Source organism: Pygoscelis adeliae, unplaced genomic scaffold (genome assembly GCF_000699105.1).
Source record: "Pygoscelis adeliae isolate BGI_AS28 unplaced genomic scaffold, ASM69910v1 Scaffold66, whole genome shotgun sequence".
NCBI classification, from domain to species: domain Eukaryota; kingdom Metazoa; phylum Chordata; class Aves; order Sphenisciformes; family Spheniscidae; genus Pygoscelis; species Pygoscelis adeliae.
The window spans coordinates 7,096,793-7,111,993 of record NW_008825167.1 but is presented as its reverse complement, the minus strand read 5'-3'; the positions used below and the strand labels follow the sequence as shown (position 1 = coordinate 7,111,993).

General features: G+C 42.4%; 1 protein-coding gene across 1 annotated transcript; it reads left to right on the top strand.

Moving 5' to 3' along the window:
- The first annotated feature begins 2,193 nt into the window (after positions 1–2,193).
- On the top strand, positions 2,194–7,765 carry TNIP2 (TNFAIP3 interacting protein 2). The gene is made up of 5 exons (XM_009328804.1): positions 2,194–2,833; positions 4,793–4,876; positions 5,436–5,717; positions 6,097–6,216; positions 6,718–7,765. Exons 1-5 carry the CDS (start codon positions 2,582–2,584, stop codon positions 6,997–6,999), a joined length of 1,020 nt encoding a protein of 339 aa, XP_009327079.1. The 5' UTR covers positions 2,194–2,581; the 3' UTR covers positions 7,000–7,765.
- Positions 7,766–15,201: the final 7,436 nt, after the last annotated feature.

Sequence of the window (15,201 nt, the reverse complement as noted above, 5' to 3'; positions counted from 1 at the left end):
GAGAGCCTGGCAGAGCAGCTGGGCCAGGCCAGGGCGCAGCTCAGGGACAGCGAGCAGCTCTCGGCGCGAAGAGTGGAAGCTCTGAGCCAGGTAAAACCGCGAACGCCTTCCAAATAGCGCTGGCAGGCAGCGGCCTCGCCTCCCTGGGCGAAAGGGTGCGCGTATACCCGAGGAGTGGCAGCGGAACGTACCTCGGGAGCTGCGTTTCCGCACTCCTCTAGGAAAATGAGTAATTTAAGCTTAGTGAGACCAGCGGTGGTTGGCCTGAACGGAGGATGCAGGCGTTTTGCATTCAGGCTGCTCACTCGCGTTTATGGAAACAGGCTGGGGTGCAGAGGCACTAGCGCGGACAGCGTGGTTTAAGTGGCTTGCGCGGGGCGGCACAGCAAGCCGGTGGTGGCAGAGCCCGGACAAGAGAGCAAATGTTTTGACCCCCCGATGCAGGGCTGGTGCGTTTGGCAGGACTTGCTTTATCGCTGTGTGCCCGGAGTTGGACTGTGCCCAGAGCAACTCGGCCGTCTGTATCCAATAGTAGTTCCCACTGCATTAAGTTCAAGAAGGTAAACCATGAAATCCTAAACCAAAAACTTAGCATGGCATTATAAATCTTCGTGCAACTATTCTCACAAGGAGAAGGAAAAATAGTAAAAAAACCCTAAATGTGGAAGTTCCATATTACTTAGTGAAGACCTTCCCCTTTATCAGAGGCAACAGCTTTTGTTTACCTTACAGAACACTGATGCCACCACTTTTTCTACTAAAGTGGTGGTGGTTTTTTTTTTTTAAGTGCACTTGAAAATGGATTTTTGTATTGACATTAAGGCAGCACGTTAATACTTGGAGAAGTAACTGGCAAGTCTGGATTGTGAGGAGATGAGATAGGGAAATGAGTATCTTTTATGACAGAAAACAGAAAAAAGTCTCAAAACTGTATCCCCTCCCATCCGCCACAAGTGCTATTTTTGTTACTGTCATTAAGACTTTCCCATGTTCAGTCTGAAATAGTTTAAGAATTTTAAAGCATTTCTTTCTATACGAAGCTGCATAAAGGAATTTCCAAACCGAGCACCACTGCTTAAAATTGAAACAAGTATTTTTGTCATAAGTAACCTCTTGACCTAATGCTTATACAAAACATTTTCCATATATGAGACTCACCTAAAATACATTTAAATAAGTTCAAGATTGGAAATTTGTAATAAGAGATGATCTTACTGACACTTTGCAGACAGATGACAAACCTGTGGTATCTGAATGTGTTTTGAAGTCTGATGTTGAATGTCTTTAATCTATAGCAAAGGGGAAATATAGCATTTAGCATGATGCTCGACAATTTAAATGTCAGTAATAAGAACAAGTGCTATTTCTGTAAGTTAGATATTAATTTTATTCTTTTTAGAAATAAATATTTTATGCCCAATCAGAAACACTGAAATCATCGTCACTAAAAATAACAACAACAACAACAAAAAGACATTTTGTGAAGTCAGAGGCCTACGTGCTGGCAAAGAAGAGTGCTTCCTGTGATTTACAGCTCCATTAGCACTCCCAAAGAACTGGAAGGGTAGAGTTAAGCTTGTACCTGTCTCATGGTCTATGCTGGCATCCAGGGCATCATTGATCCTGGAGGAGCAGTGCTGCAGAGGTTTCTGTTACTAGCATCTGCTACTTTTTGAGGATATCAAGCACAAGCTGTTTTTGACTAAGTCAGGACTGGTGTACGTCAGATGCATGGTACTACAGAGTGGCTGTACCCCTGTCAGCAAGCAAACTTCTTCCTTCTCAAAACACCTGTGGAGACTTAACACGGTGCGGATGATCCCACAGAGCTTCCAATTCAACAAGAACATGTGGCAGTGAGATATACAGTTGTTTCCTAAGAGCGTGTCAGACCTTCTCACATACCTTGGAGAGTCAGCTATGGCCAAAATAGAGTCATTGCTGCCACACAGATTTCATTTTCTGTTTGCTTGTCCTTACCACTCATCCTTTCCTAGGTGGGAAGGTTGCCGTGTATGTTCCCTCTGCTTTGTCCTTGTGACAGTGCCAGGCAATGAATACACTTCACTGGTTTTTGATAAGATGACTTTCCAGTTCCATTTTTTTTTTTTTTTTTGAGGAAAATCTCTGCTATCTGTAATTTAGAATGCAGGACCAGTAAGCATTTCTCAGTCTCCATAGTTATTCCTTTTAAACTACTTTGTTTCTTTTAAGTTCCATCTTTAGTTTGTTGCCGCTCTGTATCTTTTCATAGAATCTTCCTGAATTTCTGCTGTTGTTTCTGATTTCTTCATTCTACTGACTAGGAAGTGCTTGTATAGCTGTCTGAGCAGTTCTTGATTTTGCTTGACTGATCTGTCAGTTCCAAGGTTGAGTGATTATATAGAAATGAATTGGATTTATTTTACTTTTTAAGTACTTTGCAGTGAGTATAGGAATTACTGCACTATGGAATTCAGTCTTAGAAATATTTTGGCTTTTGAGTTCACTTTGCTTTTAAATAAATTCCCTTCCCCCTTATGTTTAGGAAGTACAGAAGTTGAATCAGCAACTAGAGGAGAAAAATGGAGAGATACAGCAGATGATAAATCAGCCTCCATACGAAAAGGAGAGAGAAATCTTACGACTTCAGAAGAGCTTGGCAGAGAGAGAGAAGGCTCAGGCCACCAGTGATGTTTTGTGCCGTTCACTCACTGATGAAACTCACCAACTTCAACGCAAATTAGCATCCACAGCAGAAATGTGTCAACATCTGGCAAAATGTCTAGAAGAGAAGCAAAGGAAAGAGAAGGGGAATTCAGATGACCGGATACCTACCGAAAGATCTAATCAGGTATTCTTACTGCTACTATGTTTCTTTAAAGTCTTACTGGCTTCTGCGGTGTTAATTACAATGTGATAGTTGTAACTGGGGAGTGGTGAGAAACATCCCTTTAAATAATTTCATCTATGAAATTATGTGGGTGAAAAGACTACCATGGCAAGCTCTAAATAATTCCAAGTACCAAAAATTTAGGATGGAAGCAGTTGTCAATCACTTGCATTTTGGCCATCTTGTCATCAGAGGTTTTTGTTTGGTTGTTTTTTTGGTTTTTTTTTTTTGGAGAGGAGAGGATCTTGAGAGGTCCCTTCCAACCTCAGCAATTCCACGATTACAATTCTTCCTTGCATATACAGGAGACAGTACCTTCTTTATACCACAGCATGTTTCTGTGCATCGCTAGATGGTGCTGTGCTTTTGAAGATGATATCTCCTGATTACTTGTTTAAGCATCTAAATCACAAAACAAAGTAGAGATATTTTAAAGTAGTATTTATATTAAGAACTCTATAGCATGTGGTCTTCTCAGATCAGGGTTTGGCTTTGCACACGTAGTACAGACCTAGAGAAAGATGGTTAGGGAAGAATGTGTCGAGGTGTCTTACTTTTTTTTTTTTTTCCTCTGGGGTTCCCCCCGGACCCTCAGTGCAAGGCAATGTTTCTCTCCAGCAGGGATGTTTAGAAAAATTGCTTCATGATAGGAAGGTGGCAGAAATGCCACTGAGGGGCACAAAGAAACACCTGGATTTTGGCATACTTTGCTAATGGCTGTGTGGCTTTGCCACATCATCACCTTAGCTGAAGCTTTTCAGCGTAGGGTAGGGGTAGATTGTTGTCCTGTTGTTCCAGAAATCATGACGGTTGTGAGTCGTTAGGTAATTCATGATAATACCATAAGGAAATAACAGAGGTGCTGCCTTCAATAACAGATCAGCCTATTGAGTAGGATCCTACAGCCAATTCTCACAAAAAAAAAATGATTCTGTCTCATGCTCTTACTGCTACATAGTAGCAATGCTGTGTTTCACGACTGCTCATCTATGCTTTTATGATAAACTCTATACATTGCTCACTTCTACTTTGTAAAACATCCCAGGAGCATTTCCAAAGAAAACCTATTCACATTAAAGTTACCTGTAAGAAATAGTTAGAGGTTGACTAGATATAAGAAGAAAGGATTTTTTTAAGGGACTTGAAGCATTTAGTATTATCATATTTTACGTGTAATTGATAGACAGGAAACTTGATTGACTTTGATATATGTAATAAGTAGCTAACTTTGTACAGTGGGGACTTCCCTGTTGAAGAAGAGAAATTTCAGATGCAATTACTAGCTGATTCTAGGGAATTTTGTACAAAAGTGTTCTATATTACTCACGTACACTGGGGGTTTTTTAAGCAGATGTCACAACTGTAAAAAAGGGGTATCATTTTAGTCAATTATTTATCAAGCAGGGTTTTTTTCCCCCTCAGTAATTTCTTCCTAGTACTGGCCAAAATTGACAGTAATAACAAAGCAAGATGAAGGTATATCTGTGTCTTTGTCATGCGTTCCCCCACTCCAAACAAGTAGTTTCCAAGGAGTTCATGTAAACTGTTAAGCTCTGTTGTCATCAGTGTAGACCCTCATGCATGCAAAATGTGTGGTATTTTTCTTGTTACCTTCAGTAGGCTTAGAATTTGGTAAGACATACGTTTTTGACATCACACAGATCTATTTAAAAGCAATACCAAGGTGGTAAAAACCTAAGTACATTTTTGCTCTGCTTATTAATAATAGCTGTAGGCTGTACTATTAGTACTTAGAAATATACTATATAGAAATAAGTATAGCTAGATGTATGTATTTGTTTCACTGGTAGCAAATAGTTTTAGAGGAATTTAAAAAAAGATTACTTCCAGTTTAACAGCATAACTAAGTGTTTGGGATTTTTATATTAAAGTAACACTTCTTTCATCTGAAAATTACAGCTTTTAGACAATGAAACTTCACTTCAAGCTCTTATCTGCAACCTACAAGATGAAAACAGGATGTTAAAACAAAAAGTATCTCATGTGAGTACTTTCATTTTGTACAAGATTAAGATTTGATTGACTATTTTGAATTACAGTAAATTTGGAATAGGTAAGGCCTGGTTAATCTAATTAAACGGCAGTTTAATGCAAGTCCTAAACTTTTCTTAATCCTTTCAACATAGCACATAGTCTTCGTTCCCTTAGCTATGAACAACTTAGTACATTATTTTTAATGTATTGGGGTTTTTTGTTAAAAATACACTGCAGAAGAAAATAATTTTTGTGTTCCCTCCATGCATCAGTATTCCACCCCAGAACAGCAGCACTAGGCCCAGGGTGACCGCCAACCCCTCCCATTCCATATTATTTGATACTGTCCATATGGATTGGGGAATGGGGAAGACTGCCTGTGAAGAGCCTGGCTTATAGCATGATAATCTTCTGCTGCCCTGTAAAGTGGCTTATCCACACTCAGCAGTTGAGTCAGCATATTATATTCTCTTTTAGAGAATTTTGGTCCTGCACATAGAGGCAGTCTATGAAAGCTTAGAAGTTTGTGTCTTCATGTTCTTCATGACTCTCCTGGGTAATCTTTCAGGTGGAAGACTTAAATGCAAAATGGCAGAAATACGATGCAAGTAGGGACGAGTATGTGAAGCGACTCCACTTGCAACTAAAAGAGATGAAGTCACAACTGGAGCAGCAGCACGGCGTAACTTCAGCACAAACGAATTCTGACCTGATGCACAAAGAGATATTCCGGTTAAACAAGCTACTGGAAGAAAAAATGAATGAATGCATAAAAACAAAGAGAGAATTAGAAGATGTGAAGAAGGCTAGTGAAGGAGATAATGAGCGCATACAAATGCTGGAGCAACAGGTCATTAAGTTTCTTTTTCCTAGAGGTGGGAATTCTTAGTTTTTCCCCAGACCACTGAAGTCCAAGTGGGAAAAATGAGATTATTTCTTTTGACATTTGCCACTTGTCTTGCCACATTTGGCTATACAGATACTTAACAACACAGATTTCTAGGAAATTCACTACTTAAAGAACTGCATGCAGTTCTGCTGGCTTTAATACAAAATATGAAAGATCTGAAAAAGAATACAAATACCTTTAAAGTACAGATATGATGGAGAAGATAATAGTGAGATTCTGGGAATAAGTATTTACAAACAAAGGAATCACAGCCTCAACTTCTTAATCTAACCTGCCAATGCTCTAATTTATAAATACTAACATAATAATTCTTTTTCAGGTCCTAGTTTATAAAGATGATTTCACATCTGAGAGATCAGACAGAGAACGAGCACAGAGTAAGATACAAGAGCTTCAGGCAGAAGTTGCATGTCTGCAACACCAGCTAGCAAGAAGACAGGTAAAAAAGCAACATGGTAGTTTTTCAATTAAAACATGTCAACAGAATTCAGGACTAAAATATACTTTTAAGTATATTTTTAATAAATCTTAGTACTTCTAAAAGCATTTCAGCTCAGTGCAGCTATCAAAAACTTACGTTATTTCATAGTCTGAGTTCTAGTGGAGATGCTTCCCAGTACACGTGTAATACCCCTCTCCAGTCCATTTTCCTTCTATTTTGGATCAACATAGTAAGGGGGAATTCTTAGAAGGAAGAGAAGGGCAGCCATGGCTCTTGTAACAGTGGCATCTTTAAAGTAGCATGCTGGCTGTATTCTGTGTTTTCTACAAGCCTTCTTTACAACTATTATTAATAAAACTGCAAAAACTGATGCATAATTTTATTTACAAATCTTCTGATAAAAACATGAGCAGTTTTTCAGATAAAGGTGATAACATACTCTGTTAAAGAATATCTTTTTACTGCACCTTTTTCAAGAGCTCTTCTTTCTCTTTCTAGGACTCAAGAGACACAAGTAGTCATTTCAGAGTTCACATTGGTAACCAAAATCACATGTATGTACAGACAAATGTTGAACATCTACGAGGCAATAGCCCGGGCCAAACAGGCACGAGAAGAACACCTTCACAGTCTGAACAAGCTTCTCCAGCTGTGGACAATGGAAACTCAGGATCTGAGGGCAGGGCACAGGGTGAACTTAGATGCCCTCATTGTATGAGGTTTTTCAGTGATGAACTCAGTGATGAATTCCTCAAGCATGTTGCTGAATGTTGTCAGTGACCACGTGATGTGAGGTGTGTAAGTCGATCACTACTTTATAGAGAGTAAAACCTTGCTCTGTACATAATGTGCTACAGTCCTAAACCAAGAGTAATTCAAATGGACAGCTCTTAGGAATTAGGAGGATGAACAATATCTACCTCTTATTTGATTTCACATTCTCTTGGACTGTATGAAAGACTTCAAGATAAAGCAAAGTGTTGTTATGAAGAATTATTTTTTACAACTATGAGGAAGGCAAGCATAGTGCAAATTCTACTACAAACTAAATGGAAACTTACAGTGGTAGTTAGCTTCAGACTGCAGCTTGACTCGTAGTAGAGTTGAATTCTTTACAGCAGTCTGAAGGCTTGTGACAAAGATTACTGAACTTGAAATTTTCCTCCTTTTCCAAAAATGTAGGCTAAAAAACAGGGGAGGAGCATTTTGGCAGAAGGTAGGAAAAATTTTACTGTGCTTTATCTGGATTAAAATACTTCCGCTTTTAATATGTTGTCTGTTGAGGCTGAACTTTCAGACATTTCATCTGAAAATCCTTGTGTTCAGATGAAATCAGGAGAAGTGAAGAAAATATGAAAGGGCTGGTTATTGACTACAACTAGCTTGTCTTTTTGCACAGAAACCATGTACAGGGGTATTTATTTTTTCTGTACCATAAGTGGCTATTTTGCACATTTGTAAATGCGTATTTGTGTAACTATTGATTGTATTTGTATTTTACCTAAGGATTATTTTTATAATAAAAGTGATTATGCAGTTGCTTTACTACATTAGTAAAGTGGTCAAAAATCTCTCTCTCAGTGTAAGTATTTAAATGTGAAGTAGTCCCAGTAACTATACTAAGGGCTAACTAAATGTCATGGTTTCAGATATGAGTTATTTCATTACTTCAGTGATAATCAGTGTCTCAGACTATTTTCAAATATGTTGAAAAATCACTCCTCATTTATGAGAGGAAGAATGACCTTTCAGATGCATGAGAACACATTTAATGCCCTACCTTGCCACATGTCTGTGACAACCCCAATGCTAGCTTAAATTTCTTCTCATCGTATCTACACTGGAGATAACTTCTAATACTTCTTCTCAAAACAGTCCTCTGCTATTTGTTGAAGTTAACATGTACAGATGTAACAGGGCCACAGGTTTTTTCAGCCTTGGCTCCGGGTGTTTCTCACCATGTCAGAGCTGGCATTAAGGATGGGATACAAAGTAAAGGCCTAGTGCAACTATGACCTTTCATAATTAAAGAAAGGTTACTTTGTATAACACTACCACTGCCCTCTGCTTTGTTTCCTTCCCAGAACTACACTTTAGGAGGATTGTGGGTATTTTCCTTGATACCTCCTTTTCATGATCCTGTTACAGACCAAATGAAGATGATGGTTTATGCCAATGTTGCCTTAGATGGGATATTAACAAAAAAGATGTGTGGGCCATTGCATGCAGTGTGCTGTTGCAATGGTTCTTATTAATCTAATCTTGAACTGATTGCAAACCTGTGATTGATTACTAGCTGGTTTTTCCCAACACAACATGCACAAACATGCAGAGATTTTTATTTTTTGCTTTCTTTTTTAGTGACCATTTTATACATCGCCTTTTAAGGTCTTGGAGATCGGATGCAGCCCACAGAACATAGGCTGAGAAACATGATTAAACTTCCTGTGGCATAAGCTAATCTTACTTTTTCTGACTGTTCTCATTAGACAAGCCTTGTTTACAGCTCCAGTAGTAATCACTGGCTATATTGCCAGTGACTGATACAGCAGAATATGGACTTTTTTTTTTTAGTTATTCACATTACAAGATAGTTACAAACACAACAATAAATAAGTTAGATCTTGGCAGTGCATTGTTTTTTATTGCATTTGAGATGATCACTGCTTTAATATGTATCAGTCAGAAGCTCAAGTCCACTATAGGTTTCCACTCAGGTTAATCCCTGTGGGTACAGTTGGACAGACTGACTTACAATATTAGAAATAGATGCAAGAATTAGATACGAGTATCTACAGTCTGCAGTACATAGAAACTAACAGTACATATTCTTGTGGTTTCAAGACCTGTGAATTAGTCCCCTTGTCAGAGCAGAGATTAGAGTCCGAATCCTGGGAAAGGAGGGCACTTCAGTGCTGGGAAACTGGATCTCTCTCCATAGAGGACCACACTGGACCAACAGACACAAACAGGTGACGTTACAGGTCAAGCACAGATTACAGCTACCACCTAAAGCTATGCAATAACTGTCTGGAATTTGAATACCCATGGCAAAAATCTAGGACAGATCTGCTGTTTTTCAGTATAAAAATACCTCACTTCAGAGCTATTTTATTTGAACATTTCCTCCTGAGGTTTTTTTTCCCAGCTGGTAAAAAGCCCTACCTATTTCTTTCTTGTTTTGTCTTAACCAAGAAAGCAGTTACAAACACTGTGAAGAACTACCAGTGTCTTTCTCACATGCAAATGTTTGTTTCAGATTATAGGGCATAAACTATTCCTCCTAAGAAAATTTGTCTGTCACCCAATGCTTTGACTTTTACACCAAAGTCACTGGTAGATCTCTTGAAGAAACAGTATAAAATCTTTACTTGCCCTCTCCTCACCAGGCAAAGCATACACATCAAGGCATCCCAAGCAATTACCACCACCACCTACACTCACAATTCAGATTCCTCAACTTGTAGCCCAGAATGCATTAAAACTGTCAGCTCCACTGCCCCAACACTGAAGTGAAAGCAGCCATGAGTTCCCAGCATTTTTTGAACCCTTTACATTAAGGAAACCTCCTTCTGGTCTCACACTGGTTTCCTCTGCCACTTGGATGCCCGTCCAAGTAATGCGTATCTTGTTTGGTTAAATGGTAAAAGCAACCCAGCTTCTTTCCCAAAAGAAAGCAATAAAGACATATGAGTAAGAAAGTAACTGCATAAAATGAAAGGAACTTCAATAGCATAAACTTTATGAACTTTCGTTATCCATTTGTACCACACTTGTTCACTGAAACACACATCATCTGTAAAACTGCAGAAACAAGTCCTCACACAAGAGGCTAAACCATACAGAATAACTACATGACCGTATGGGACTCAGTTCCTTATTTGCTGTATTGGTAACAAAAGGCATCCAAGATAACTGAACCCTGTTATCAGGCAAAGTTAATGCCCATTCAGGCTTCTGTAAGTCTCTCGTTGCCAGTGAGCAATGCCCATACTGGAGAGGCATGCCAATAGTAGAAGACAGACAGAGATACCTCTGTAGGTCCGAGGAGGCTGGGAGGAGGCAGGATGTCTCTTCTGGGAGTTGTAGGAATGTGTCTTAGCATATTAAGGGCTGCCAAGATGTATTTGTCCAATTACCTTCATGATTAGTCCATCCCTTCTCCTAAAATTTCTCCCTCATTGAATTTCCTTCCCTTGGTTTTGCTCTCTAAACCAGCCCGAGTTCAGACTCAGGACGAGCTCAGAGCTCCTGAGCAGCTGTCTCACCAACAATGAGGTTTACCGGCCATATATATATCCTCCAAGTGCTGGCAAGCTGGTTCTCATTACTCCTAGACCTAATTATAATGTATTCAGCTTGGGATTTTAAAGTAAATGCTCTTTACTAATAACTATGCTGGTTGCCATGCAGAAGCAGGCCCCTAGCGCACAATCACGACAGCAGCTGTAGGCAAGACTGACTCACTGGATCTCAGAAAATACAGCTGGGAGAAGCCTCAGAAGTTGGTCCCTACCCCAAAAGCCCCAAGGGAGAGAAGCTCAACAATAATGCTGTCCTCTGTAGCATGGGCAGTATAGAGCCTAAAAAGCTTCTCAAATCTTCTGCAACTTTTAAGGCAACATCTGCTTCCCCCTCCGATGGTTTAGGACATCACATCTTTTAAAAGAAGCCTTAAATGATGCCTCAAGATTAAGTGCTCACTAATAATAAAACTGACTACAAGAATAAAATTTGTCAAGAAGCAGATACCTATGCTCTATGGTATTTTTTTTAAACTTCCATTTCCTGTGGCTTTGCTGCATGTGTATATATAGAAAGCAAGGGAAATTCCAAACAAGATGCCACACCGTTGTACTCAGAACAGCAGTGCTTCTCATTCTAAAAAAGGGAAGTCTCAAATTCTTTTTCTACAAAATCTATGTGAATTCAAAGTATGCTGTAGTAATATTTCCTAGTACCATGTTCCAGTCAGCTGGGGGGGGGGGGGGGGTTCAGCTAAAAACCTAAAGCATAAGAAATACTTACAAAGCACTAGGTCAACCCAGCAGGACCTCAGCAGAGGGATGGGGTATCAGGTTAAGCACTCCTGCCTTCTCACCTGATGCCTCAAATTGCTTACTAAGGGCCAAGCACAGCCCAGCACCCTCACTGAAGCTTTCCCTGCCGCAGGCCGTCCTAGCTGGGGGGTCAGAGCTCCAGCAAGGTCGGCTGGGGCTTTACAAGGTTCTGCAGCAACTGCCGAAACAGGGGCTCCTGAAAGGCACCAACCGTCCCAAGTGGCACAGCCTCCACTCCTGCTGCAGCTCAGTGCATTCTTCCCCTTTCTCTTTAGCACGTCCGCTTTTTCCTCCTTTTTTACGTTTACTGGTAAGAAGCTGTTGGTGCAAGAACTCTTCACAACATGCACTGGATGTATGGCATCTATAGTGGCCAATAACCTCCCTCAGGAACTTGAGATATTTCCATAGCACATGGAGCTCCACTGTGAACAGCACTGAACCAGATGGCGGGTTATGAGACAGCTTATTTCTAGAAGGCACAAAAAACCCCCCATTTGAAGCGTGTACTTGGCTTAACCATGCTTGTTCCCCTGACCATCGTTCCCCAGGCCAGCCCTCCAGCATGCCTTCTGGAGACCTGGTTGATGGATGGGCCGAGCACGTGCGAGCAGGGCAGCTCTGGCTGCTCATGCTGATGCCCACCTCCTCGGTGTCACATGAACTCACCTTGCCTGAGGCTTTCACACTCTAATTTCTCAAGGAGCGGGAGGAAGGAAAGAGCAGTGGGACCCCATCCTGCAGCGCTTGCAGATCCACCTCCATCCCCTCCCTGTCACTGCTGCAACCTTCTCTCTCCCCTCCTCCCCCATCCTGCACTCACCCAATCTGTCAAATCTGTCTTCATGCAAAAAGCGTTTGGTTGGTGGTTTTTTTTTTTTTTTTGTTTTTTTTTTTTTAAATCACCAATAGATACCTTCTTGGTTACATGCAAAGATCACAGGCAGTTATTACAGGAGGGGCACATGCGTTACCAGGCAAGCTGGGTGTCTGCCCTGCCAGCTCTTTGGCCAGCACTACCACATCCCATGCCTTGCTGAGCTTCTTGGTTCCTGCTGTAGCCAGACTTCCTCTAGCCACATCCCAAACCTCCCCTGCACAGCCCAAAATGGCATGGCTGAATGGGACAGCGAGTTTCACAGCTCGATGTCCTGCTCCACAGCAGTCCGGACTTGGGCGATCCCCGGGGTTACCTCCTCTGTAGAGACAGGAGCCCACGCCAAAGGAATAGTGCCTTGCTGGCACAGAGGCCAACCTGTGGCCTCCCTCCAGCTGTGCCCCCACAGCCCTCCCTGGGCCAGGCCAGCTGCAGTTTGTGCAAACCAGCCACCTGCGCCTGCCACCTGGGCCCCGGGCTGGGAGGAGAGCCACAGGCACACGTACCAGCTCTGGGAGCAGCCCCACTGTGACTAGTCCCACTCACAAAGCCCTGGGGTTTTTCCTGCCCAGTGCGAAGCAGGAAGCAGGTCTCAGACCACGCTACAGAGCAGGGTCTCCATCTCCCTCGGGACACACAGTGGGGGAGGTGAGAGGAGCTCAGATGTCCTCGGACTAAGTGATCCCAGCTCATACGAGGGCAAAAAGAAGTAAAGAAAGGAGCTCAGACACCCACAGAGGAATCAGCCCTCATTCTGACCGTGTCACCACCACGTCTCAAGGAAGCTCAGGCATCCAGAGAGGCATGCAAAGGTCCACAGACATTTGAGGGAGAACATCATCTACCAAGAGAAAGGGGGACTTAGTGGGATGTGAAGCGACTCATGCACACCACAGGTGAACACAGTCTAAAAGAGCATCCTACTCCTCCTTCCCACCATCTGAACTTGCCCTCAGTGACGCAGATCTAATTTAGTGGTTCTCAGCTCCTCTTCTGACCTCAGCAGTGAGCACCTGCTCCACCTTCTGCAAGGCCTGTTCTTACCTCCCCAGGTGGAAGGACAGAGCTTTCCCACGTGCCACCCCCAGTGACAGCTGGCAGATGGGAACCAGACATCTCCGGAAGGAAAGGGATCTTCCCTTTGATCCTGGCTGCTGTAATAAGGGGCCTCTCTGCCCTCCACCAAGACCAGTCCCAGTTTGAGCCCTAAACTTGAGTAGTGGTTGATCTTTACCAGCAGGAACATCTGTCACCCATGAGACACACTTACTGGGTGCATTTTAGGAACTGTTCCTTGAGCATTGGCTGCTCTGCACTGCCAGAGCCACCGAGCAAGCCCCATAAGAGACCTGGTGTAGGGTCCCTAAAAAACAAGAGCTAGAGCAGTTCCCATCCTTAATAGCATCCGAGACTTGTTCAAGCACATTGCAAAAGCCCACCTCTGCCCCTCACATGTCACAACAGGATAGTTAAAGCAAAGAGCCAGAAGAGCAACAGCAGCACAGAGAGGCGAGTAGGGCGAAGTCCACCAGCAGCCTGCATCTTCCAGACCCCTCCTTATACTCACAACATGGCATCACCCCTAAAACTCATCATGTTTTTCAGGCAGTTAAGTGATGCACTGAAACAGCACCTGTTACACACGTGTTGTGGGCACAAGACAGGATGTGTTTTTGAGGGGGGCATCTTTCCCCATGTTTGGGTACCTCGGTGCAGGCCCACCTGGGCACAGCAGTGGGGAGGGTCTTCTTCCCAGTGACAGCTCTCCAGCAACACACGTCCTCTGCTACGAGGCCAGGAAACCTTCACCTCGGAGGGACAAATTGTATCTGTAGTTAAGGATCAAGCGGACGCTAACTGTGAATGTACATGAGATGATCCTTAGGATGAGGGATACGTCCCCTGTCACACCAGCAATGAAGCAGAAATGTGCAGGAAGTCTGTCTGTCTGCGCTTCACTGCTCCACAACGCAGAGGAGGGGCATCACACCAAATGCGACCGCCTGGAGAGAGTATGAAGTCTAAATGTTGTTAAAAATCACATCTATCAATGGCAGGAATGGGAAGATATAAAAGTCTTTTCATTTACTGCAATTACAAAATTCATTAATGAGGTGCATGGTGATCTACTCTAATGCTCTTAATTGCTCTTAAAACAACAGCCTCCCAGCTGCCAGTATTCATTTGTCTGGGATGCTCTTCGCTGGGTGAGCATGTTGAGAGGGGACGAGATGTGACAGCCCAGAGCACGTGAAGATCCTACAGAACAGTGGCTACAGCATGTGGGAAGAGCAAGCAAAACCCAGGAGACTAACCTCGTCACTACAGAGCCGTGTCCTGAGAGCAGCTTTTAAACAGGAAGCTGAAGCTCACAGTACCTGTAATTGCAAGGTCAGGCCTAAAATTAGCCATGAAAAGCAACCTTCTGAAGAGAAGTTGAAGGGTTATAGATGAAGGTAACACTGCATCACCAGGGAGTGATCAAGGAGTGCAGTTGCAGGGAATTTGAAACTTGGGTGTAGCAGGCAATAGGCATGCATGTGCAGGTACACGCACTTCTGCTAAAAAAAAGAAGGGATTTTAGCCTCTATTAGAGGGTGAATGATGCAAAATAAGCTCTGCCTCTGAGCTTGCACCTCTGTTTTTTTTATAAAGCAGAATTTTGACAGCTCCCCCATGACTCTAAAATAGCTTTAAACCCACAAGTAATCTCTTTTAACAGGTCTGAGGAGGCCAGGCCCTCTTTCTCTCCTGAGCAGTCCACTTACTGATCAGAGCCCACTTTTGCCCTATTCCAATCACACTCAAACACAAGAAGAGTTCTTGGGGCAGGACCCAGAGCCTGTGATACTGGCCACCCCAGTTGAGTGCCTTTAATCACCCAGACACTCAACTTGACCCCAAAAGCACCATATGATTGCCCTTCTTGCTTCTTCAAGTAGCTCTTGTATTATAGAGATGAGTGGTCATCAAAAGGCACTTCATCTCCAGAGGTAACATCACCACTTTCCCACGTGGCACCTGTGAGATTTTATACCTTTTCAG

What these genes read in the sequence shown, in the direction of transcription:
- TNIP2 (XM_009328804.1), top strand. Translation starts at nt 2,582, where the DNA reads ATGATAAATCAGCCTCCATACGAAAAGGAGAGAGAAATCTTACGACTT. An exon ending in TAAAACAAAAAGTATCTCAT is followed by an intron (nt 4,877 to 5,435) that starts GTGAGTACTTTC and finishes GTAATCTTTCAG; the next exon opens with GTGGAAGACTTAAATGCAAA. An exon ending in ACCAGCTAGCAAGAAGACAG is followed by an intron (nt 6,217 to 6,717) that starts GTAAAAAAGCAA and finishes TTCTCTTTCTAG; the next exon opens with GACTCAAGAGACACAAGTAG.